This window comes from Galeopterus variegatus, unplaced genomic scaffold (genome assembly GCF_000696425.1).
Source record: "Galeopterus variegatus unplaced genomic scaffold, G_variegatus-3.0.2 Scaffold1108, whole genome shotgun sequence".
Taxonomy (NCBI): domain Eukaryota; kingdom Metazoa; phylum Chordata; class Mammalia; order Dermoptera; family Cynocephalidae; genus Galeopterus; species Galeopterus variegatus.
Window position 1 is genome coordinate 137323 of NW_007727219.1, and position 24734 is coordinate 162056.

Genomic DNA, 24734 nt, shown 5'->3' on the forward strand with positions numbered 1-24734 from the left:
CTCTTGCCCAGCGGCTCCATACTCCCACCTCTAGCCTGTAGCTCTCCCCGAGCTCCGGATGTGTGTCCCCAACAGTCTCCTCCACACCATCTCGGCAGGTCTCCATGGGCATCTCAAACTTCACGTGGCGTGAGTCCGTGACCCAAATGGAGCTCCTGATTTCTGCCCTGAACCTGCTCCTCACTCCCCTGCTTCAACTCATTAAACAGCACCGCCATGCATTCAGCCGCGTGCTCAGCCAAAAATATGAGCCATCCTGACACCACCCACCTTCTTTTTAAAAATGTGACTTTCAAATTTCTATTCAGTGATATTTGATACAAATGAGCTATTAGCAGTGTCCGCCAGTGATGAAGCGTATTAAAACACTTGCTTCCGATCTACCACCCAGCTGGAGACAGAATGTCACCTGTGCCCCGCATCCCTCTGGGGGCTCCTCCCTTGACCACAGCCACGCCTCTTTCCATTCCCCCTCACATCCAGCCAGGGGCGAGGTCTGTGGGCTCTTCAGAACGTGCTCATGTTTTGCTGGCTCCACCGCCACCGCTTTAACCCGAACCACCATCATAGTTCCCTGGGTTGTTGCAGGAGCATCCTCTCCCCCAGAAGTCTGCTCTCCACCTCAGAGGTGTGATCCCTTTACAGCCTGAGTCACATCCTGCCCCTCCTCTCTCAAAACCCTCCAGTGCCTGCAGTCCCCTTCTCTCCTCTCCTCAAAGAAGCCAGCCTGCTCCCACTGGGCCGTGGGCTCCTGCCTCATACTCTGGCTGCCGTGGGCTCTCAGACCTTCACAGGGGTGGCCCCTCGCACGTCCCTTTCTGCCCCTCCAGCCCTTCTCTAGCCTGCTACTCAGCTTTCTTTTCTCTTGCTACCTCCCACTAACTGGAATTCAATCTACATTTATTTTCTTATTTATTCATCTCCTAAGTAGAATGTAAACTCCGTGTAGTATACCTTCAGCACCAGGTGTGACGCCTGATGCATAAGAGGGGCTTAAAAATATGTTGACTACATGTGAACCAATAAATGATGACAGTGTGTCAAATGATCGGGCGAGTGAATGAACGAACATACAGGTGAATAAAGGACAGGCTCTGATGAGCAGGGAAGTGAAAGGAAAAATAGGTCCTTTCTGAAGACCTCTAGGTTGTGGTTACTGTATGTGTTTTTATAGTCCCCATGATTCTAAGCTGGATGTCGTTACTTCTGCCTTCATTTCTCAAGGTAGTTCTTTTTGCTACTTGCCGCTCATATCAGGGGGAACTTGTTGTTTAGATTTTAAAAGTCTGGGTAAAACACAACAAAAATGCTTGGCTGTTGTCCATGAGGTCGTTCAGAAGACCAGATGAATCTCAGGACTAATAATTTTCAAAATTAATTAAAGCCTCCTTCCCAGTTATAAGAGAATGGGAAAGAAGTTAGTTGCTTTAGAAGCGAGCGGTGGCGTGAATCTGGGTCGGCGTTTCCCGGCTGGGTTTGGGTACAGTGTTGGTGAGTGTCTTTGTCTTCTCCTTCAGGGTTGCCACCCAGGACTATGAGCGCCTAAAATGGAGACGTCCGCCTCAGCTACTGCCGTGGAGAAGCAAGAAGCCAAAAGTGGGATCCTGGACAGTACCAGTTTCCCCGACCCGGGCAAAAAGGCCTCTCCTCTTGCGGTGGCCGCAGCGGCAGCAGCTGTAGCTGCCCAAGGAGGTACTTTCTGTTTTGCACACTTGGAGAGCAGCAGGGGTGTTTTTCATTAGCCCGTTAGGTTTTAATTAGAGTGGTGGCCGAAGTCATCAGGGAGGCATGCTGGGTTTATGGAGGGGCAAGAGGAGGGCACCCCTGCCCCCGGGAATCCCAGGCACTGTGACAGTCGCCTGCAGGTTTTCTAGGAGGTCTGGCCACCCCAGACCTGGGGTGTGGGGGCTGGGCTGGCTCAGACTCTGGAGGGTGGGGCCTGAGCATGGGGAGAGGGAAGGGAGGAGAGGAGCCGGGTGGTGGCTGCTGGGCAGCCCTGGGGTGCGTTCTGCTGGCACGTTCCCGATGTGCCCACAGAACTTCTTCTAGTGTCTTGCCCGCCAAGGACTATTTTGGAAAGTAATTGTCTCCTGATGCCTTCTGGCTATAATTAGAGGGTCAGGTATGGAATTTAGTATCTTAGGTGAATTTCTGGCCAACTTAATTATAACAGAAGGGACTACATGAGCCATAGCCTCTCATTTTACTGCCCCAAAGAGAAATGCTCTATGGTTTCCACTGGCCCGTGCCAGCGTCCTGTTGGGAAGGTTTGGCGGGAAGGCGAGACCTCCCCTTGTGTCTGCGCAGTCCATCTGGAGGCCACAGAGCTATTTCTGTCCCTGAGGAATGGAGAGACTTGGATTTCTTTTCTCCCCCTTTTTATTCAAGCGCATTTAGTCATGCCCTGTTGCTCTCACTGTTGAAGCGCAGCTCAGAGAGCAGGAAGGGAAGAAAAGACGCCCTCGCGGGGTGGGCGTGCGGGCGCGCCCCTCACATTGATGCACACCCAACCGTGGGGGCTTGTCAAAGTGTAGACCTCAACTCAGGAAGTCAGGGCAGGGTTGAGTTCTGCATTTCTGTCCAGCACTGAGACGGTGCTGATGCTGCTGGTCCACGGGCCACACTGGGCAAAGCCTGGGGCCTGAGCCCAGAGAAACGGGAAGACCCTAGAAGGGGAGTGTGAATCAGTATTTCTAAGAGTGGACTTGAGGACCTCTAGGTCGTTGTTATTGTATTTATTTTTATTTTACCTGTGATTCTAAGTTGGAGGTCATGATCAGGATGTGTGGCCAAGTCAGGAAAGGGGGATCTGAGGTCAACCTTCAGGTTCCTGCAGAGAAGTGGGCCTCTGACCTGGACTGTGACCCTTTGGACAGGGGCTCTCCAGGTCTGTGAGGTGGGGCCGGTGGGGAGTGGGGACGGGTGGAGGAAGAGCTCTTAGGTGGCGGGAGAGGAGCCAAAGCTGAGAGTAGCCCATCACCCAGGGTGGGAAGATTGGAGGGGAGAGGAGGCTGTGAGGCCTGGCTGCCTGGTCCCAGGGCCGTGTGGTCTATTCCTTCCTCTGGGTCAAAGCCTGCCCTGCCTGTGGTGACGTCTCAGGCTGTTTCTCTGCCTGATGTTCTGAGGCCCAAGTGAGCTCCAGGAAGCCTGGCCTCCCATGTATCTGGCCTGCCCCAGGGTCCTCAGCAGGACCCCCTTCTGCCTGCCTACCTCTCGGAAGCTGTGAATGGATCCTGAACCACCACGGTGCGATTTACTGCCGAGCAACAGCAGTGGTGAACACACTTAGGCAGTAATTAGACCGTAATTAGGATGTAATCGGGGCAGGGAGAGCCCCTTTAGTCTCAGACCTGGTTATCGCCGTTGGTGCAGTAACAACAGATGCTGAGGGATTCTTGATCTGGGGGCAGGCAGGCAGCAGGTGCAAAGCTTGGAGTATAGCAGCTCCATGGAGGCACACACCACCCCACTCTCCCCCCTCACCTCCACCCCAAGATGCCTCCCTGCCCTCTTCTGTAGGCCCTCTGCGCCCTGTTATCTGACACAGGGGAGCTTGGCTGATGCCAGCTGCCACAGGGCAGGCAGCCTGTAGGCCTCGGGGCAGGCAGCTTGTTGGCCTCAGAGCACTCTAGAGCAAGGTGTATCTGCTGCTGGAGAGTCTCAGGGACCCCAGAGCTTCCTGTCCCATCGCAGCCCCCAGCACCTCTCTCTGAGCAGCTTATTTGGGAAGGGCCCTTCTGGAGGCAGAAAAGAGCAGCTGTTCCTGCATGGAGTGAAGCAGGGGCATCTTGGGGCAGGTCTCCCAGTGCTGGTGAACTGTGGCTGCTGCATTCATGGATGAGGGGAGGGATGCCCAATGGTGTGGCCCACAGGGCGCTGGCCTGGGCCCTAGTTTTCCTAATCTGTGTCATGAAGGCGTTTGACAGATGTTAGCCATAGTCTTTATGATCTTGGGACACTGGGTCTTCCTTAAATGTTACCAGATGGTGGCAGAGATGTTGTGAGTGAGAATCCTCATGTACTCAGCAAACCGAGGCCCAGAAGGCTCCAAAGAGCCTCTAATGTGGGCCTTGCTGCCCGTAGGACTTGTCTGCAGGCGAGGTGAATGTATGGGAGGTGCCCAGCAGCAGCAGGTGGTTGGCATGGGTCCCCTCGGGGGCAGGGACGCTCTTGTGCTTAGCCCTGGGGCTCAGCATTTGGTGCTGGGCCTGCTGGTATGAGGGGCACCAAGGGTCTCCTGTGGACCTGAGTGGTATAAGAGAAAGTGTGGGGTTGGTGAGGAGTGAGGCTGAAGTGCATGGCTCCGTGGGGCCAGCAGCATGAGAAATTGGGCGCTCAGCCTACAGGCACAGGGCTGGGTGTGGACAGTGGGTGGGAGGGGCTGTTGGGGGCTGCACAAAGGCCCAGGAGAGGGACAGTATGGCAGGTGCACGCTGGGCCACAGGAAGGGTCAGGGAGTTGGGAACTGCTTGTTGAGAGGCTCCTTTTCTTGAGTTGTTTCTGGAAAAGATGGAGTCACCGTTCCAGGCTGGGAGGGCTTGTCCGAGGCCTGTTTGCTGGGGGCAAGAGTGTGGCTGTTCTACTTCCCTGGGCTGCACAGTGACCACTCAGATGCCTGGCTCCTCCAAGGCCCAGTTTATTCCTTCAGAGCCCGTGATGTTATCTGAATGGTCTGCACCATGATCTGTAGCTGTTTGGCAGGAAGGGATAGTTTAGACAGCCTAGTGTTTGCTGGCTTGTAACACATCCGTGGAGGGGTGGTGTGGGTCCTGTCTGAGGATGTCAGTGGCACAGTGGTGAGGAATGGGCTGTAATGAGGAAAGGGCCACATCCTACAAGCAGGAAGGGGCTGTGTTCACCGGCGTAAGGTGTCGAGACATGGGGGACACCCTGTATTCAGGCCAGCTTCTGGCTCCTCACTCAGCCTTCTTCCCAGCTGTCACCAGTTCCGGGTGCTTCTACTTCACCACCACAATTGTATGACCTCGGTTGGTTCTAATAGTGAGCTTACATTTAGGCAGAATGATTTCATTTCCTCATTGTTTATATCTGTAAAAAATTGGAAACAGCCTAACTGTTCAGTGGTAGGGGATTGATTCACCAAACAGTGCAGCATCTTGAATGAAATGTTATGTAGCCATTGAAAATGTTTATCAAGATTATAATCATGCAAAGGGGGCCATGCCTGTGTTCTAATATTAAGTGAAAAAAGTAGGGTGCAACTGAACTGAAGCCCCATTAGGAATGAGGAGAGTGAGGGTCCAGAGTGAGGACAGGGGGTCCTGGTGCAAAGCTTGGGAAACCCTGGCAGGAGCTCCTGAGCATTAGGCTGGAGTGGCAGCATGGCTAATTCATGAGTGGTCAGAGCCTCTCCTTCAATACCTTTCAATTTGTAGATGAGACTGAGGCCAAGGTGGGAATGAATGAGACATGCCCAAGGTCACCAGCTGCTTCAACAGAGCTGGTCCTAGGACTTGGGGCTCCTGCCTCTTACATGGTGTCTCTTGCCTGTGGGTTGTTATTTAGATTGGTTGGGGGTGATCTGGGCCTTATTTTGGGCCCTACTGATACTCTGGGGTAAGTATACAGCCTTGGAAAGGTCTCCTCGTGTTAACACTTGGGGCTCCTGCCTCTTACATGGTGTCTCTTGCCTGTGGGTTGTTATTTAGATTGGTTGGGGGTGATCTGGGCCTTAATTTGGGCCCTACTGATACTCTGGGGTAAGTATACAGCCTTGGAAAGGTCTCCTCGTGTTAACTGTGCCTCAGTTTCCTCATCTGTCCCAGGGGCTGACAGCACCTGTGTCTTCCAGACAGCCAGTTCTTTGAGGTCTGGGGCCATGACTTATTTATTTGCAAAGTCAGCTGGCTCAAATGGCCTCCCTTAGGAATCTATGAGGCTGGACCTGCGGGGGCCTGGGTGTTTCCACTCAGTCTCCACCTCCCTGAGCCAAAACATGCGTCAGAAACACCTTTGCAGAGCAGGGCAGGGCTGGGCTGGGCCTGGCCAAAGGAAAAAGCAGCCCTGTGGTCAGACTGGGAAAGGTTACTTTAATCATTTGGTGGGAGCAGCTCATGAGAGTGGATGGCAGAAGCCGTGAGGGTGGGTTCTTTCCCAGCCTCTTTAGCTGTTGTGCTAACACTTTGGAAGCCATAAATCTTAAAAAATACATTTTGGCCCAGAGTTTTTTTCCCCCTTAATTTTTAAAACGGTGTAATTTTAAAGGCAATTTGATTCAGATGTTTCTCATTGCTTTTCACTGAAAACTATCCAAACGCTGTCGTATTTTCCTCCTCCATCGTGGATTTTCTTTCCAAAAATATTTCTGAATCTCTCTGTGTGCTTCAGCTGAGCACCAGTGACCCAGCCACTCGAAGCCTCTGGGACAATCTGGAAGGCTGGGGCCTTGAAACGCAGAGCTGGCCCTTGATCTCATGAGTGTTGCTAGTCTCTGAAATCAAGCAGCCAGATAGGCTTAAAAATCCTGGGAAGTGCCTGCAGTGGCCAGTACGCAACTCTTACACTGAGCGTCTTCTATGGGTAGGGCCAGACATCCTCCCGGTGTGGTCCCCCACCAGCAGCAGCATCCCCCGGGGAATTGTTAGAAATGCTCACTCTTGGATCCTACCCCAGACCTACTGAATCTGAGCCTATAGGGGTAGGGCCCAGCAAGATGTGTTTAAACAAACCTTCTGGGTGACTCTGATGTGCTCTTAAGTTGGAGAATCACATGTTCTGGCTACATGAGGTAGGCTAAGTCTTTCCACATATAAACGGGAGTTATATGCACAGAGCTGCTGTATAGAGATTACAGGAGACATATATGCTCACACATGCCTGACATGGGGCACTCCATGGGCAGCAGCTGCTAATACTCCCTTATTGCAAACAGTGCAGAGTAGTAGTAAGAAGCAGCCCAGACTCTGGTTAAGTCCCAGCTCTGTTGACCTCAGGCAGGTCTGTACCTCAGTTCTCTCATCCGTAAAATGGACATAATAATTGTACCTACTTCATAGTGTTGTGAGAATTACTGGAGTTAGCACATGAAAGTGCTTAGAAAAGTGCCAGGCACAAAGTTAGCTCTGTGTGAGGTCCAAGTGAAGTATTTGCTTTATTAACTATTACCATTCTTCTTACCAGGTCTGCAGGCTCTGCCTGACTCATAAAGCCTTCCTTTTACTGATAACCCTTGCCCACTGACCCGTTGAGGCCGGACAGATGGTGGGAAGCCCTGATTTCTGGTGTCTTCCTACTCAAGAGTGTTGGCAGGAGCCTGAGGCTGGAAGTCAGACCTGCACTCGTGTCTTCTTTGCTTTGCTCCACGAGGTTGCCCTGGAGAGCTGACCTGAGGGCGTCCCTGGCCTTTCCAACTCCACCTTCTTCCCTGTACATTGGAGGGTAGGACCAGACTAGTGGCTGCCAAAGCTGGCTAGTCCTTAGAATCTCATGAGATGGCTGTAATAAATGCAGACTCCCAGGCTGCCTCCAGGGCTGGGGCCTGGGCATGTGTCAGGCTTCCCAGATCATTGGGTGCAGTTGGTCCAAGGCATGGACCTTGGAGTGTTGAAGAGTCTCAGGTGGGTCTTAGGACTTGGTGTGTGTGACCAAGGTTAAGCGCTCAGTGACTCACTGCATGCTCCGATTTTCCAGGAGGCCTCTGTGCTACCTGCTCACACTGGCTACCCCATGACCTTGTTCACTGGCCCTGGTGGCTTCTTGGAAAGTTTCTTTGAAGCACGTTTTTGCTTAGTGGTGAGGCATCCACATCTGCATTTGAATGCCGTGCCAAATACTGGAATATTTAAACGACTCTGACAACAGAGCATTTTTGCCAAGTTGCCCAGGGCTGGAAATCTCCACTTCCCCCAGTCCACCTAGTAATGTCTGATACCCTTTCATTGATATATACCTCAAAGCCCCTGGTGTCCTTGCCCTTTATCTGTTTCTTTGCCTTCCATCTGCCTTCCAGGATGTCCATGTGGGCAGGGTGTTGTTTGTTACTGTACCCACTACCCGGCCCCCGCCCCGCATGCAGCAGACATCCAATAAGTGATTATCGAGTGAGTCTGAGGCTATCGTGCCGGGTGTGAGTGCAGTGGGCTGCCTCTGCTGGCCTGGGGTCCCCTGGGGATGAGGGTCAGTTGGGGCTGCCCCCACTCCTTGGCCCTGGCCACCCCCTGCCCTCCAGGCCCCATGGACAGAAGGGAACTTGCTGAGTGGGCCAGCCTCTCCTCCTTACCCGAGTTCTCTGCTGGGGCCACACACTTTTGCCTTGGGCCTGGGGATGCACTCAGGTGTGACTAAGTGGGCAATTATTCTTATTTAAGTGATTTTCAGGATTGCTGTTGATGCTGCTTCTAAGCTTGTTTTATGGCCCAGCCACACAGAACAGCCAGTTTTCATCAGACTTAGTACAGAGAGCAGAGCTCAGTTCCCCCGCCAGCCAGGCTCACCCAGGAAGCAGGGTGCAGTGCCACCATCCAGGCATTTTTCAGGTGTGTTTGGGTGCCCTGGAGGGTCAGGATGCCTGGCAGGGAGGGATGAGGTTGGAGGCTCTTTCCTGTCCACAGTAGGGTCTAGTGGAGAGTCATGTGTTTAGGGCAAGTCAGTGAACTTCTCCAAAGTCTGTAAAATGGAGATAATAATGATAACTCCTTCTGGCTACTGTGAGATTAGGTGGGACAAGGTTTGTAGAGTGGCTAGCAGAGTGCCGGGGCACAGAGGAAGTAAATGTTAACGTAAATAAGCCCGAGCATTCCTCTGGCCTGTCCTGGCCTCAAACTGCCAGTGTGCTCTAAATGCCACCCACACGGCCGCCATCTGCAATCAGACCGGCAGCTTCACGTCCCCCAGCACAGCAGTCTTGTCCCCTGCTCCTGGCCTCAACCCAGAGTCTGCACTTTGGGAGGCTCCCCAGCCCCTGCCTGCTGCTTCCCTTGATTGTGGAGGCTGACACGTGTTTGCATGTCACATCTGTCTCTGTTTTCTGGCTGGTGCCCATGAGCTACTGAGCTCTGCCCACTCAGAATGAAACCATCAGAGGACAGTGCTGGTGACTCCTGCTGCTGTTTGCTCCCAAAGCCTTGGCCAGGCCTGGAAGATGCTGCCTCATTTCTTTTGGTCATTGTGGGTGTTAAACTAATACAGAGTTGGGGGGAGCTTTGAAGTCATTTCCAGTTACAGAACTAGAGGAAGCTTTAGAGATCATCTAATTTGAATCTATTCATTTTACAGGTGTGGAAACTGAGGTCCAGACACACTCAGTGCCAGTGGTTACCTAGTCATACCATTGGGACTGGAAACTGTTACCCTGGGAACTTCCCATAGGGTGGGACACAGCTGTCCCCCAGCCCGGCCCCCTCTCTGCCCAAATCCCAACTTCCCAAATTGACGGTGTTTATGTTGGAAACATTTTTCTGACGTTTGGTTCTGTCAAAACTAATTTTAGCATTTCTAAAGCTTGGTAGAAATACAGCCTCATTACTTTGATGTCAGTGCATGGTTTACTATTAGTATATTCTGGGGTTTATCATTTTAGTCATGTTTAACACGGCTGCACCAGGCGTGCACTATTAAATCTGGCTTATTTTACATTCCTGTCTGGAATTATTTATTTGTAACAATTTCCTCTCTATCAAAAGACACAGCTAATGCTGTGTTTTAATGTGTTATTTACACACAAAATAACCTATTTACAACTCAGTATGCGCCAGAGGGAGAATGGATGGGCCCCAGTTCCCTGCGTTCTGTTATATCAGAGTTTAACAATCTGGATTCCTAATAGAACCATTTATCATTGGTGTTGGGAGGGGGGAGATAATTTATTTTATGTTTGTGGCCAGGTCTCTGATCTCTGGAACACTTTGAGGATAATGAAGTCAAGCCTGGCATTTGGGGTGCATGTGGAATGCTTGGAGGAGGGGAAGACCCGGGCCTTCCCAAGGTGGCCTGGGTTGTGTTCATGTGTGCATCCCACAGAGATTCTGGAATGTGGATCAGAGATGTGGTGATGGCAGACCCTGACTCTGCCTCCTAGAAGTCGCAGTTGGAGGAGATACCCAGGAAATGGTGACAAATCTTGCCCAGGGGACTTCATGGGGGAGGCTGTGTCTGTGCTGGGTTCAGAGATGTGCACGATTTCACCAGGTGGAAAGAGGAAAGGGTGGGTGGATGTTGGTGGGAGGAGCAGCAGAGCAGCCACTCAGGAGTGTGCGGGGCTTGGGGGTTAGCTGTTCGGTCCATGAAGCTCCAGGCTGGGGTGTGTGGGACCTGAAGGACAAGGCCCAGGGGTGGCTGGGGCACCCAGGTGGGTGCATGGCCACTCAACCGTGCAGGCTGAGGTCCTGTAGGCGCTGTCAAAGAGTCTCTTAGAATGGACATGAATGGGTAAAGAGGGAAACAGTCCATCTGAAGCGACTGTCCTCTATGAAACATGGGGGTAGGAGGTTGGGGGAGAGGTATCCAAGAAACGGGAGCCATGGTCCCTGTCTCCAAGAGCTTGTGGTCCCCCCACATGGAGAAACCAGACACCTCCGGTTGTGATGCTGATGTGGGCATGCTGGGGTGATCCAGGGAAATGGCAGGGAAGGATTGGGGTCTTAGTAGGGCCCTGGTAATGCCTACAGCCCTGTGCCCTTGCTGCCTGGCCAAGTCCCCAAAGGCAGTGCCACCATACACTCAGATCATGTGGCTGGGGAGGGGTCACCAAAGCAGTGTTTACAAAGTTTAGCAGGGATTAGGGCAAGCCTCAGGGGGCAATGTGCAGAGTGGCCAGCTCCACAGCGGCCAGCATGGTGTGGGGCCGGTGCTAGGGCCAGGATTACCAATAAGGAGATTAAAGTGCTTAGATAGCACCTGGCATATAGTAGGCATTACATAAATGGTAGTTGCTGCTATTAGTGTTATTGTTATCACTATTACTATGATTATTAATTCAAGAACTATTTCCTGAGAGTAGCACAATAACTTTTTGAGAGATGGAGTATTCTCCCAATAACTTTTTGAGAGATGGAATGAAGGTATGCAAGGGAGATGGTGGGCTAGCTGGGGAACAGCATGGGCACAGGTCCGAGGGTGGGTGGGTGGGTGGGGAGTGCCAGCAAACAAGGCTGGTTTTGTCAGTCCCTCGTGAGGGGCTCTCTTTACTCCGAGGCCCTGACACAAGCTCACGTCTGAGGCTGTGTTCAGTGGCTCCTCCGGGGTCTCTGTCCTCCAGCTGCTCATGACCACAAGTGCATGCTGGCCACTTAGCCCGGCCCTGTGTGTGCACAGCTTATTGGGACCCCCTCCAGCATCTGGCTGTGGCTGGGTGCCGGCCTCTCCTTCTCCTCCTCCTGGGTGGGCAGGTGGGGAGGGGGCTCTGTCTTGAGAAGCTGCCCTTGGCTGTTCCCTGTGAATATGTCCTGGCTGGCCCTTCTCACAGAGGGCATGGGCCACTGCTTTCTGTTTGTAGGGGACTGGGGAGTCTGAAGCCCTGGCAGCAGGCAGCCAGGCCTCTGGGCAGAGTGGGGCCCCGTGTGCCGTCTGATTTTCCATCCTGTTTTCAGCAGCAATAGGAGAAGAGGTTTGGGTTTAGTGTGAGGCCAGGCAGTGGACACCAGGCACTGACTTTACACCTTCTTCAGTCCCAGCAATTCTAGAAATGGACAGACATCCAGGAGAAGCCTCGTGTGGGGCAGAGATTGTGGTCACTGCAAGGTGTGATGGTGGCCAGGGCGGGGAAGCCTCTTCCCCCACCAAGTGCTGACATCCCACCATCAGGCATTTCTTCTGTGGCTGTCGCCTTGCCTCTGGGTATTCACAGAGGCCCATGGTGCCCTTCATTCCCCTGTGGCCTCTCTCCAGTGACCCCTGGATCTAGGCAGCCTTGTGGCTGGAGTCCGTGTGGCTGCAGGAGCTAACCTGGGGAGAAGAGGGCCAGAGAAGGAAGTGAGAAGCACCAGCAATGCGCTTTGCTGACTCGTTGAGTTGCTGAGGCTCTTTGCAGGTGGGACCTTTGTCCTGTTTCTGGTCCCCAAACTGTGAAGTCTGGTCACATCTCTCCACACTGTGTTGGTGACAAGAAAAGCAACAGGCACCTTCACTTAGAGGACAGACAGGTATGAGCTCACGTTCAGGTCCAGGAATGGGGGCCGCCCTTGCCTTGTCTGTGAAGTGCAGGTGACAAGGCTTACCTCGATCACCTGTGTAGGACAGTGGGGTCTAGCATGTGGGCAATGGGGCTGCTGTGGTTATATTCACTGGATAGTGGCATCGCCTACCTGAGAGGGCCAGGGCAACTCCTGGGTATATGGTTAGTGGCCAGAGCAGTACAGAGCTCTGCAGCTGACCAGTGCGCACCAGTGCACACACCGGCCATGCTCCCCAGCTCTAGGCTGACATGGAGGGAGGACCCATCAACTCCACTTTTAGGGAAATACCCAAGAGAATTGAGAACCTATGTTCATATAAAAACTTGTATACAGATGTTTGTAGCAATATTATTCATAATAGCCAAAAAATGGAAATAACCCAAATGTCCACCAGCTAATGAATGGATAAACACAATGGGATATAAATATATGATAGAATATTATTTGGCCATAAAAAGGAATGAAGTACAGATATGTACCACACACAGATGAATCTTGCAAACATTATGCTAAGTGAAAGAATCCAGGCATAAAAGGACAGATACTGTATGATTCCATTTATATGAACTGACGAAAATAGGCAAATCCACAGAGACAAAGAGTAGATTAGTAGGTGCCAGGAGTTGGGGGCAGAAGGGAATGGGGCGTGACTGCTATGGGCATGGGGTTTCTTTTTGGGGTGGCGGAAATATTCTGTAATTGGAGTATGGTGACGGTTGCACAACTCTGTGAATGTACTGAAACCGCTGAATTGTAGACTCTAGAAGACTGAATTTGATGGTATGTGAATTATATCTCAGTTTTAAAAAAGAAGGGAGGGAGGGAGGAAGAAAGGATAGAAGGGAGGAAGAACAGAAGGAGGAGGGGGAGGGAGGGCAGCTGTTATCCTTTGTGCTTGTGGGGCATCTGGGGCAGGCCTTGTCACGGCCCCATCACCCCCCACACAGGTCCCCAGGCTGCCCCTCTGGGAGGACCCCACTTCCCCTAGCCAATGAGCAGCCTCCCTGACTGATTCTATAGGCTCCAGAAGCTCTAAAAATAACTGAAGTGGAAGGAGGGTGTTTAATGACAAAGTAAATAATTACATTAAGGGTGCAAGTTTGGAGGGGAGCTGAGTAAATCACTTTAGAAAGAGCACCAGCCTCCAGCTCGCTTCCAGTCCTTTATCACCAGATTACATCCTCCCTTGGACTTCAAATAATTGGTCACTGGTTGTGGCAAGCTCTGCAGCTGCGGGGGCTGCCAGGGTCAGGCAGGGGCTGAGAGAGGTGGCCTGCGAGCATTCTAGGGTGACCCTGCTGGCCCTGTCTAGTGCAGGGGCTCCGGGTGGATGAGTCTTGGGGCCAGGTCCCTGTCCTGCTGGAGATTAGGGGCTTTGCTGGAAGGAATCAGGGCTCAGGGCCGGCCTTCACCTTACTGCCCGCAGCTGGACAGGACCAAGAGTGGAGCCTTGAGCCCCCAGTTACTCCCTTCCCTTCACTGTCCCTCCTCCCTCTACCCCGTCAGCTCACCCTGTTTTCTTTGAGGCCCAGCAGGCATACTGGTGCTCCACAGAGCCCCTCTCTTCTCTCCTCAGTGCACTCACCCCTCAGGCCATGGAGAATGGGCAGGTACTCAAGCTATATGGGGTGCCCTGATAGGGACATTTGCAATGTTGGAGGACAACACCTTGGCCTGAAAAGACAGCTTTTCTCTGATGGAAACCAAGTCAGGATGCTTGGTTGCAACTGACAAAAACCCACTCAATCTCTGAAGCTACATGGAGTTCCTGGCCTCCAGAACTGGGAAACTCAGGGTTAGGTTTGATTTCAGGACCAGCTAAATTCGAGGCTGCAGTGATGTCACTGTGACACTGTCTCTCTCTCTCTCCATGCTCTGGGTTGACATCCAGGCAGCCTCTCTTTACCAGGTGGTGAAGAGTTGCTGCAGGTGAATGTGGGCCTGACTCCCATGAACTCCCATGTCTTGTTCCTGGTGATTCCAGCAATAGTCCAAGGGGACTTCTCATTGGCTAGGCCTGGGTCCAAATGATCCAGCCACTGTGACCAGGCCATGTGTATTCCACAGATCCCATGCACACCCCTGTGGTGTGGGCAGGGTCAGCCCCTTACCTGTATAGAAGGGGCTGTGCATAGAAGGATGGCCCCATGTGATGCTGGACAGGCCAGTTACAAACATCCCCCTCACTGCAGCCAGTTGGCAGGAGGAGTGGGCAGGACACGCAGAGAGGTCTGGGCACCTGAAGACACTCACTGGTGTATCACAGAGTCAGAGCTCTGGACCATCAGAAGCAGCAAGAACTCCTCTGGTCATTCTGTCCTTGACCCTCGTCCTTTGGGCTGCACCAGGAATGACCAGGCCTGTCCCCTTCCCTAGTTGTCCTTTTGAGCTCTCCATGAGGGAACAGAAAGTGCTCCTTGAGAACTGCCAGATGAGAGCCTTAGAGAGGAAATGCCAGAAAGTTCCAGGGTGGCTTTGCTGAAGAGTGTTCCATAAAGAATGAGTGACTGCGAGAGCTCCTGTGAGAGGCATGGAGGTGGGTGAGAGGACACATGTGAGGGCAGGGACCAGAGCGCTCTGCTTGAGAGGAGCTTCCAGACAAAGGAGTAGGAGGAAAGGGAGGTTGGAATAGCTGTAAGGAGCTTTGGATGCCCTGTGGGGGAATTTGGAATGTGGGTAATAGGGAGCCATTGAAAAGCTTCGTGCAGAGGAGGGACATTCAAAATAAATGCATCTTTTTGCTGATTGACTTGAAGCATTCCATACCCACACATGGAATGCAGGTGATTCCTGCTGGATTTCTCTGTTTTTCTGAAAACTGTTTTCCTTCCTCTCTCCCTCCCTCTTTCTCTTCCTTCTTTCAACAAATGTTTACTGAGGGCCTGTTGTGCACTGAATGATGTCGTGGTCACTGGGTTGTAGCAGAGAACCATACAGGCAAGGCACAATTCTCCTGGAATTAACATTCTAGTCGGAAGACACAAGCAAGAACCCAAATAAATGACCATGCGTGCAGAGAAGAATGTAAAATGGGTATTCTAGCAGGGAAAGACCGGGCTCGGCAGCCCCAGCCTTCACCCAGACATGAAAGCATTTCCCAGGGTCGTTAAAGCCACTGCCTCTCTCAAATGTGCTGGCTAGGCACAATGGAAAACCGCTTCCTCTGCCGGGGGAAGAAAGGAAGCTCATCCCAAAGCCAGCTGCAGGCTGAAGAGCTGGCTCGGGACCTGTGCAGTGGAGCAGTGCCACATGCACATGCCACGGCCTGGTCCCCATGCTGCATCAGGGCTTGGGATTCACCAGGGACAGCTGCAGTGGACCTGTGGAGGCAGATGCCCTGGGTTCTAGACCCACTGTGGAGCTGGGGTGGTTCCTCGATGTCCTCATCTTTCCCATGGGAATGATAGTGACCTTCCTTCTAAGGCTGTGGTTATGACCCAAGCGAGATTGTACAACAGGGCCATCTTCACAGGGCTGCAGAAGGACTGACCGCAGTGCCATTGTGAGGAGACCTCAGGCCCTGCTCTCTGTCCCTGTGATCATCACCTCCAGAGTGGTTCTCTGTGGGCACTTCTGACTCTCTCCCCACCCTCTCAAGGCTTAAGAGATTATGGGGGGACCCCACAGTCTCTTTCTGGGGACGTCACAATTCCTAGTCCTTCACGGGCACAAAGGTGGAGGGTCCTCTGTTCTTTCAATATATCCCCAGGCCCTGATGAAGGGGTGGGACACCCGGCCATGTCATGCAGCCTTCCTGGGTAGGGGAAGAGTGCTGAACTGGAGCGGGAGACACAGTTCTTCTGTTCTGCGGGCCTATGGGCCTCCCAAGCACTGTGAGGTCCCCGGGCAACGGCTGTGAAAGGCTCCTGAAGAATTCTTGGCATGCCACAGGCTATGAGAGTTAGTGCTGTCCTGCTTAGTACCTTGAGTACCACTAACACTGACAAAATGTCCCAACAGGGCCATGGGTGGTCAAACACGTTTTTCGTGCAGTATCCCCAAAGAGGAATTGGGAGCTTCTGGGAACTTAAAAAACAAAACAAAACAAAAGAAACCAGAGTAAACGTTTCCCTGTGCTGTGATTCTAGGAGCTTCGTTGCTTTGGGGCTGGGAGGAGGGCAAGAACAGCCTTTGAAAGCTCTTCTGGGGGGGATGGGTTGTGAGTGGGTACCACGTGAATGGGTGCATGTGGCCATGTGGTTCATGTGCATGGCTGCCGCAAGTCCTTGAGCAGCCTCGTCCCAGAAATGTTCCAGCTGCACATAGAGGAACATCCTGATCCCCCTCAGCTGGGTTGTGTCTTGGAAGGGAAAGAGACAAGCCCCAGGGTCAGAATGAGATGCTGGCCCCACTTATGCAAGAACTTTCCAGCTGGGTGGCTGCCCAGGGCAGATGGGCGCCACCTCGCAAGTCTGCTGGACCATGCTGTCTGACGATGGCCTTGTACGTGCAGTTGCACCCAGTCCTTCATTCTCAGGTGCCTCCTCCCCACCTGGCCCCCACTGCCAGTTTCTAGACTACCTCTTCCCTTTCTTGTGTGTGGTCTTGTCCACACCAAATCACTAGGCTGGTGACAGCCCTGTGGGCTACATCATCTTGAGAACAAGGCCCTCCCCAGCTTGCCGAGGCTGTCCAGGGAAGTCTCAGATGGTGCCCTGATAGGGGGGCAGATGCTCTTCTTAAGGTTACTACCACACATAGTCATTCTCAGAAGCAGGCTCTTCCGATAAGGATTCTAGTGCACGTGGTTCATTTGGAGGTGTAGGGAGGCATGTGGGGAGGTGAGACAGGAGGGAGAGCAGCAGTGAAGCGTGCTCAGCAAGTCAGCTGCCACCAAGAACAGCTGAAGCTTCAGTCGTGGGGGAGCTCCGGGGCCAGTGTGGAGGGGCTGCGGTCTGAACACTACGGTTGGCGGTGCTTAGTTGAGGGCTGCTCTGGGACATCAGGCCTGCTGCACAGTTGGACAAAACAGGCTTTGGAGACAGAGAAAACCCTCAGACACTCACTGGTGCTGGTGTTGGAAGTGGCTGTGTGTGCTCCAGAAGGTAAGGGCCCTGGAGCGTAAGGGCACCAGAGGTTAAGGGCACCAGGATCTGAGTGGCAAACAGCAACATCTGCTACAGAGATGGAAGTGGTAAGTGTTTATAGGCCGTGACTTCTGGGAGAGGAGGAATCCTTTTCCGTGTGTCCCCTGCATGATTTCATCATTAAAAGCGAGTTCTGATGGCTTAAGAATGCACAGGTGTGGTACAATGGATATTTCCTGGAGAGGAGGCAAACCACCTAGCCCTTGTCAGATATCAGTGCCTTCCTGGGAATGAGTTTATCAGATTGTGTCGAGAGCAGGATTTTATGGGGCTACAAGACAGAAGGACAGAGACTGCTGCTTGGAGAATGGGGTCAGAAACAGGCCTGAGGGTCCTCAAGATCCCCTTGGTATATCCTCAGAGACAAGAGCCTGTGTCCTGCCTTTCTGAGGACTGGAGGACAGTGATGGTTCTCCCAGCTGGGCCATTTAAAATGGAGGAGACCCCAGACCCTGAGCCCCAGGGATGAGCCTGATTTATAACCAGTCACTGAAAATATATACAGTGAAATGAAAGTCTCTGCCATTGAGCAGGATCTCGCCGGCCACTGTAAAGATAAGTAATGGCAGTTTTCAGGCCACTTAAACTCTTACCTTTGGGGTATAAAAGGGTCTCTGCAGACAGTAAGTCTTTATCGAGAAATGTTTACTCATAAAAAAACACAATGAAGCCTGGGAGAGAAAGCACCTCAGCCTTTATGGCGCTGTGGCCACTTGCAACAGGATCCGCAAATCACACTCTGGCTGCGGACCAACCCTAGCCAAAAGTTGGAGTGGGAGAAGGAGTTAAACCTGACTTGCTACTTTCCAGATAGCATCATCCATCCCACCAGTCCCCTTCCTGCATTGATAGAGGGATCATGCTGCTCCATGTCTGTCTCAGCTGGGGTCAAGTCTGAGCTCTGCGGGCACATGTGGCCCAGTCCGCCTTCCAGATGCCTGGTCCTCCCGTGCCTCTGCTTTTGCACACTCCCCTCTTCCCAGAACACTCTCCTCTGGTTTTCTAACCCCCAAGAGGGCTATCCAGGCACCACCTATACACCAATTACAGTCTAATCAGTGGAGAAGAGCCACCGTGAGGGACAAGGGTGGCGATGGACCAGCCCCTATCCAGTTGTAAGAGCAGTGAAGACTCCAGGAGGCCACAGTCTCTGCATCTGGTGTTGGCAGCAGAGGAAAGGCAGGGTGTGACATGGGGGGTGGGGACAGCAAGGACAAGCTGGAACCCACGAGGACAGTTAGAGCTCACGTCTGCCTTCCTGCACTTCCAGCCTCATGACACACAGGTGGACGCAAGCAGGAGGCTGCAGGAGAAGCCCCCCCACTCCTGGAGCTGTGTTCACTACTGCTCTGTCAGAGCTGAAAGAGCCACCCCACAGATCAACGGTGATGTTCAGGGGCCGAGGGGACACCTGAGGCCCCACACCAGTGGTTCCCAAACCTTTTCATGCCTGGATCCCTGTACACTTAGAAATGATTGAGAACTACAAAGATCTTATTTTATGTGTGTTATATCTATCAATATTTACTAGAAATTTAAAATGGGAAAAATTTAAAATATTTTATTTTAAATTCATTTGAAAATAACAATAATTTTTATGAAAAGGAACTATTTTCCAAAACCAAAAAAATTTAGTGAGAAGAGCAGGAATACACTTTTATAAATTTCTTTAATTTATGGCTTAATGCAAGACAGCCGGATTCTCATATCTACTTCTGCATTTAGTTTGTTGCCCTGTGTTGTTTTGGCTGAAATATATGAAAGAAATCCAGCCTCACAGACATAAAGAGTTAGAAAAGACAGGGATATTTTAAAAGCCCTTACAGCTGATTTGGATAGTCTTCTTTGATGCTCCACTAAAACTTGATGCGAGGTTGTTTCTTAGATGTTAGTTGTATCAAGGAATCTGCAGCATATCAAAGACCTTTCCATACTCTGTTCATTAAAATCCATTGGTCTGCCTTGCACTTTGAATGGATATATTTACCCATGCATTATTTTGTACCACTGTACATTAGTCATTTGGAATTATTAGTCACAGAGTTGTGCACATCTTCCAAATGCACAGTGGAAAACACTGTGAGAGAGAGACAAATCATGTCTTAGTATTATTATGAAAATGCTGTGACTTTGCCATCCCCTGAAAGAGGGCCACTGCTTTGCACCGTCCTTCCTCCAGAGCTCACACAGTTTTCTGCCATGGCCAGCCCTAACCTGAAGCCATACTGGCAAGCATCAGCTTAACTAAGTTGCCTCAGTCAAAGCCACTCCCAGCGCCTCCTTTGGTTCTCTCCTGAGCTCCCCTGCACCCCTGGCTGTGCTCCATTCCTCAAGAAGCTGGCCGAGCTCACTGCCTGCATGCCACCCCTCCCATCTGCACACACCCATCAGGACAAGCGTCACTTGACCCCATGGCCCTGTTGAGCTCACTGGACCAGCGGGGTGGTCCTCATTCCCTCTCTTCTTGCAGTCTCATCAGTGCTCGGCCCCTCCACCCCAGCCCTTTCCTTCCCTGGCTTTTGGGTTCCCCTTCTTGTTCTCCTGCCCCCTCCCATCTCCCCTGATGGAAGATCCCAGGGCTTTGTCCTCAGTGCCCTTCTCATTGGAAACTCCTTCCACAGGCCCTCGCCTGTGCAATTGGGTGCTCAGACATCAGTGCTCTCTGCCCCAGGACTCCTGCATCCACTCATTATCTCTGTCCTGCTGATCCATCGGCCGCCTGATGTCTCACTCCCTCTCCACACCCCCCCCACCCGAGGGAACAGCATCATCAACCACTCTCTTGTATGAGACAGACTGAAAACAGACCTGTGCCCCGGGTGGCGAAGATCCAGGGTGCTAGAGCGCAAGGGACGGATCCCCACGGTGCCTCTCATGGACACGGCTTTCTATAGCCTTAGTGCCCTGCTATCACACATGGGAGTTCCCTGACTTGCCCAGGGCCTCACCAGGAGGCAGGGGGAGGCTGGGATTTGATAGGGTCCCTGTTCTGAAGCCTGTACTCCTCTCTACCCTGTGCCTGTGCCTGGTGGGGCCACCTGAACCCTGGGGCCTGGCTCCCTGCAGAGGTGGTGGGAAGAGCCAGAAAACTCCAAGGAGCCTCAGCTTCATCCAAATGGGGTGACAGTGTGTCCTCCAAGCCTGGGGGTGGGTGTAGATTGACAGCACTGCCCTGTGCCTCTGAACAGCTTGAGTCTGATACCAGGATGGCCAGTGGATACATTCAAGATTTTTGTTTTCCATCCAAAAAGAACATAGCTTCTGCCTGTCTAAGCAGCACCCCTAGAAAGGAGCGTGTAGGTGTCCCTGGCCTGAAGTGGAGATAAATGCTGTGTACTGACCTTTTCAACCGGCTGGGCCCAGTCTAGGTCTTCAACTGGTGCACTTAGTGTGGACAAAGCCAAGGACCAAGCGGGGTGACCCAGGTGGGGCTGAGCCAAGCCAGGCACTGGCATTGGCTAAGTCCTTCCAGAGTGGGGACTGGGCGCCACAGGGAAGAAACGAGGGAGTCTGGTAGCTATTGTGTCTATCTCTCCCTGCTCCCCCTGTTCCCTCTTTATATGACTCCTCCCAACTCAAACACTGAACACTTGTGAGCCTTTTGAGTTTGTCTGGGCCCCATAGACTAGTCTCTGCAGCTACCCTACAATCCCCCAATGTCTCCCTCCAGACCTTCTGTCTCTCCAAATCCCAAGGATCCTTCAAAGCCAAATTCAATTAGTCAATTCTGTTTAATTCAAAAAGCATTTAGATGTTTATGGAAGGCCTACTGGTTAGCATGTTGCCAAGGCCACCCGGCTATTAAGTTGTTTAGCCAGGATTTGAACTTGAGTCTGTCTGACCCTCAAAGTGTAGGCGCCTCTTCTTCTATAGCACAGCCTCTCTCCTCCCACCTTCTGCTGATAATCTGCTTATCTGAAGTAGCCACAGTCCCCCACCCTCTTTAACTTATACCCATTTCTAGCATATGTACTGGGAAAACATATAGTTATGCTAGATTTGTTTCTAAACCAAGAGTCCAGGGGCACTGAGTAAAGGCCTAAGAAGTCTTCTGTTACACTCTACTTAGTGCAAAGCCTCTGAAGCTAGGTTTTGGAGCTCAGGAGCTTTTTGGCTCTTGCTGGGTTCCTGGCTACAGTTGGTAGAGAGTTAGTTGCCTTTTAGGGGTGTGTGACCTCCAGATGGGTGAGGTTTGTGCTGTGCTTTGAAAGTACTGATAATTCAGAGTGATAGAATGATAATAATAGAGACTGTTTTTGTATTTTCTTTCCATCTCCTCTTTTTTTTCTCCCTTTGCCATTCTTCCATTAGCAGCTGACCCCAATGGCAGGCATAGAGAAGTCTACGACATGAGCCTCTTTTTCAAGAATAGTAAACCTGAGGGACTTTGCAACAGGCAGTTTGTTTATCTAGTGGCAGGCACTCACCAGTTACTGTGCCAGTCACTGTGCTGGGGCGAGTACCCCACTGTCCAAGCCCCCAGGGAGCTCACCAGCCAGGAAGAGGGACTGATAAGCACAGGGACTGCATCTAAGTGTGGTAACGACTTCAAGAGAGGTCATTTCCAGACGCTTCTGGCTTCCTCCAGGGAAGGATTCCTGGGAGAGGCTTGCCTGAGTTGGGTCTTGAGGGATGAACAGGAGTTCGCCAGGCAGAAAAGTGTTGTATAGATAGCACAGGCAGAGGGATGGGTGGCAGTTGAGACTGTGGGTCTGGGACTGTTGACTGTTTTGTTGGAGGAAACCTTCTCCAGCAGCTTCTCCTGAAGCGTCCTGCCCTAGAAAGACCGGTGTTGATGAAGGCAGGTGTAAGAAAGGTCCAGGCTGGACCTTTTCGCCCAAAAGAACAAAGCTAAGAAACTGGTTTTCTCTTAACTGAGTCTGAGTTCTCTGGCTCCTTTAGAATCAGGACAGTGGAGTGAGGGTGGGTTTCTGGAACAGTTTCTCTTCCCCTCACCCACCCCAGGCCGAGCTTTCTCATCTAATCTAAACTCTCAGCTGTTGCCTTCATATTTGCCGCGTTCCCTGTGACTTGACTGTAGGGGCCCCTGTTAGGGGGACTGTGTGCTTTTTTCTCTGTTGGATGCCGGAGTTCCCTGGAAGCCCGAGAGGGTTAAACCACCCAGCCAGCTGGTGAGCATTAGTTCCCCCCTCCAGGTGATAACGTCAGAGGCTGATGCAGGAGGCAGAGGGAAGCTGGTGGCAGGAGAAGGCAGAGGGGTGCCTTGAGGCTCTCCCGGGTGGGCGCTTGGCCTGGGACCCCGCCCCGGCAGCCCCCAGGTAGGCTGGCTTTGGGTATGTGGGCATCTGGACGAGCTGTGGATTCCGTCCCGGGCCAGCGTGCGTCTGTATGTGCACGCGGCATGTGCCTGCGTTTCTTTGTGAGAGTTCTCCTTCTGCAGTGGCAAAACTTCAGTGAAGGAAAGGGTGTGGGTGCTGGAGAGGGTTGCTTCTCTTTCTAGAGGGGAGGGGACCGATGTTTTCTTAAATGATGGCTCGAGTGTCCCAAAGGCCACAGAAGCAGACAGGGGCGGCCTGCCCACAGCTTTGGGGACTACGAGGAGGTGCTCCATCCCACCCGGGTGTGTAGTCCTGAGTGGCCAGAGGAGCAGTTTCCTGAGGTGGCTTAAGTACATGTTTGCTCAATCTGTTTGTGACCAGGAGGCATTTCAATGGGTTGACATGTGCTAGCTCAGTAACTAGTGTGTGGCCTCCCCGTGGTTTCAGATGATTTGCCAAGACCAAAATGTGCCCCCCCAAAGGAAATGTGAAAAGTGTTTTTGGGGCCCAGAACACCAAGCCTGGACAATCTGCACCTCCCTGACTGGCATCTGTCTTGATGTGGCCTGCCAAGTCAATGGACCTCCAAGGGGACCATGTTTCTGGGGCATCCGTGTGGAAGATTCTCGTGGGTTGCAAAGGCGCAGACACACCAGGGTGGTTTAATTCGCCCCCTAGACTCATGGATGGAGTTTCCTAGGATGAGAAAAGGCCTGGTGCATGATGTACTTTCCTATTTTGACTGGTTGTTGGGAGAAAAATGTCCAAATTAGGGATGGGCTTGTGGGTCAGCTGGACAGAATGATGAGTGAACGTCCACCATAAGAGAAACATAGCAGATCTGACGGACGTTTATGGGTGACGGAGAAGGGAGTCCCCTGCTCTGGGGAGGGTGTCTGGTCTCGCTCTGTCCCAGCCTGTCAAACCCTCAGACAGGCTTGTAAACCTGGGTCCAGCAGCTCACATATCTAATCAGCTGCCCTGGCCTCACCCGTCATGAGGATGGGAGTGGGGGGCCTTGTGGGCCCTGGGGGTACCTGGTGGTCTGGCCCATTTCCTTGCCTTTCCTCCTTTCTAAAAAACGGAGGGGAGGTGCCTGCGCTCAGGGAGGCTGACTTAGAGACTGTCACATCCACTCGAAAAGACGTCGTTTTCTGCTTTGCCCCAACCAGCTCTTTATGAGGTTGCCCAGGTCGGTGCTGCAACCCCCAGAGGCAGATGCAATCCCATTTTGCAAATGGGAAGCTGAGGCTCCTCACCAAGTGGTAACTGTCCAGAGCCACCCAGCTGGACAGCAGTGGGGTTGGGAGTTGCATCGAACCTCCCTAGTATGAACCCTTTCCCCTGGCCAAGGAAGAGTGGCACTGGGAAAGAGGGCTGCTCGTCCACTGGCCTTTGTTGTTTGTGTCCTTTGACTTGGAGACAAGGCTGCAGTGGCAGTGGGCCAAGTTTATGTTCCCGATCTGCCAGTGACAGCTGGATGGGACCTGGAGCAAGTGACTTGTCCTCTCGGGGCCTCCGTGTCCTCGTCTGCAAAGTACTCTCATGGGTGCAAGGATTATTGCAGGGGCTGAATGAGTTGTTATCAGTAAAGCACTTGGAAAAATGCCCGGCAGGCGACAAACTCACAGAAGTGTTGGTGGGGTTAGAGCAGCCTCCAGCACGTCACTGGCCCTTGGCAGTGCACAGTGGGCATCATGCCCTGCATAGTGGGTGCTCTTGGCAACACTCAAGAAGGGTGAGGGCTACGGCTCCCGGCACAGGGACAAAATGGTCTTTCCGGACGCATATATTAGGAAATGGCCTGGTTGGTCCCGAGGCTCCAGAACTTTTATGTCCCCCAGTCCTGAACCTCACCCCCATCCTGACCCTCATGAGGGCTCATTGTGAGAACTTGCCACAATTAATACCAGGAGAGATGGTACTACCCCCCCACCGCACCCCCTTGTGCATGGCTTAAGGTCAAAAGGACAGCAAAAAGAAATGCTTCTGCAAATTACATGTTTACTATTTTTCTGATTATTAAAGCAATTAAAAATTTGGTGAATGCAGAAAAGCGCAGTGAACATCATCATGTTCTTCCCTGATTCTGTCTCTCAAGGCTGACCATCATTCACGTGCTAGTATATTTCTTTTCAGTTATTTCTTTCTATGCAATGCTTTCCTTTTCTAATGGTAGGTTCAATTAAGGAAATTAAAAACAAAACAAAACGAAGGAATTCTTTGGGCTTTTGGAA

At 52.1% G+C, this 24734-nt stretch overlaps 1 protein-coding gene across 1 annotated transcript in view; it reads left to right on the plus strand.

The window, feature by feature from the left end:
• GLI2 (GLI family zinc finger 2) overlaps positions 1-24734 on the plus strand; it is a 250402-nt gene that overhangs the window by 63546 nt on the left and 162122 nt on the right. Inside the window, exon 2 of the mRNA XM_008574794.1 lies at positions 1518-1692. Within this exon, the coding sequence (XP_008573016.1) occupies positions 1548-1692 (145 nt within the window). The 5' untranslated portion in view covers positions 1518-1547. The remainder of the gene's footprint in view (positions 1-1517; positions 1693-24734) is intronic.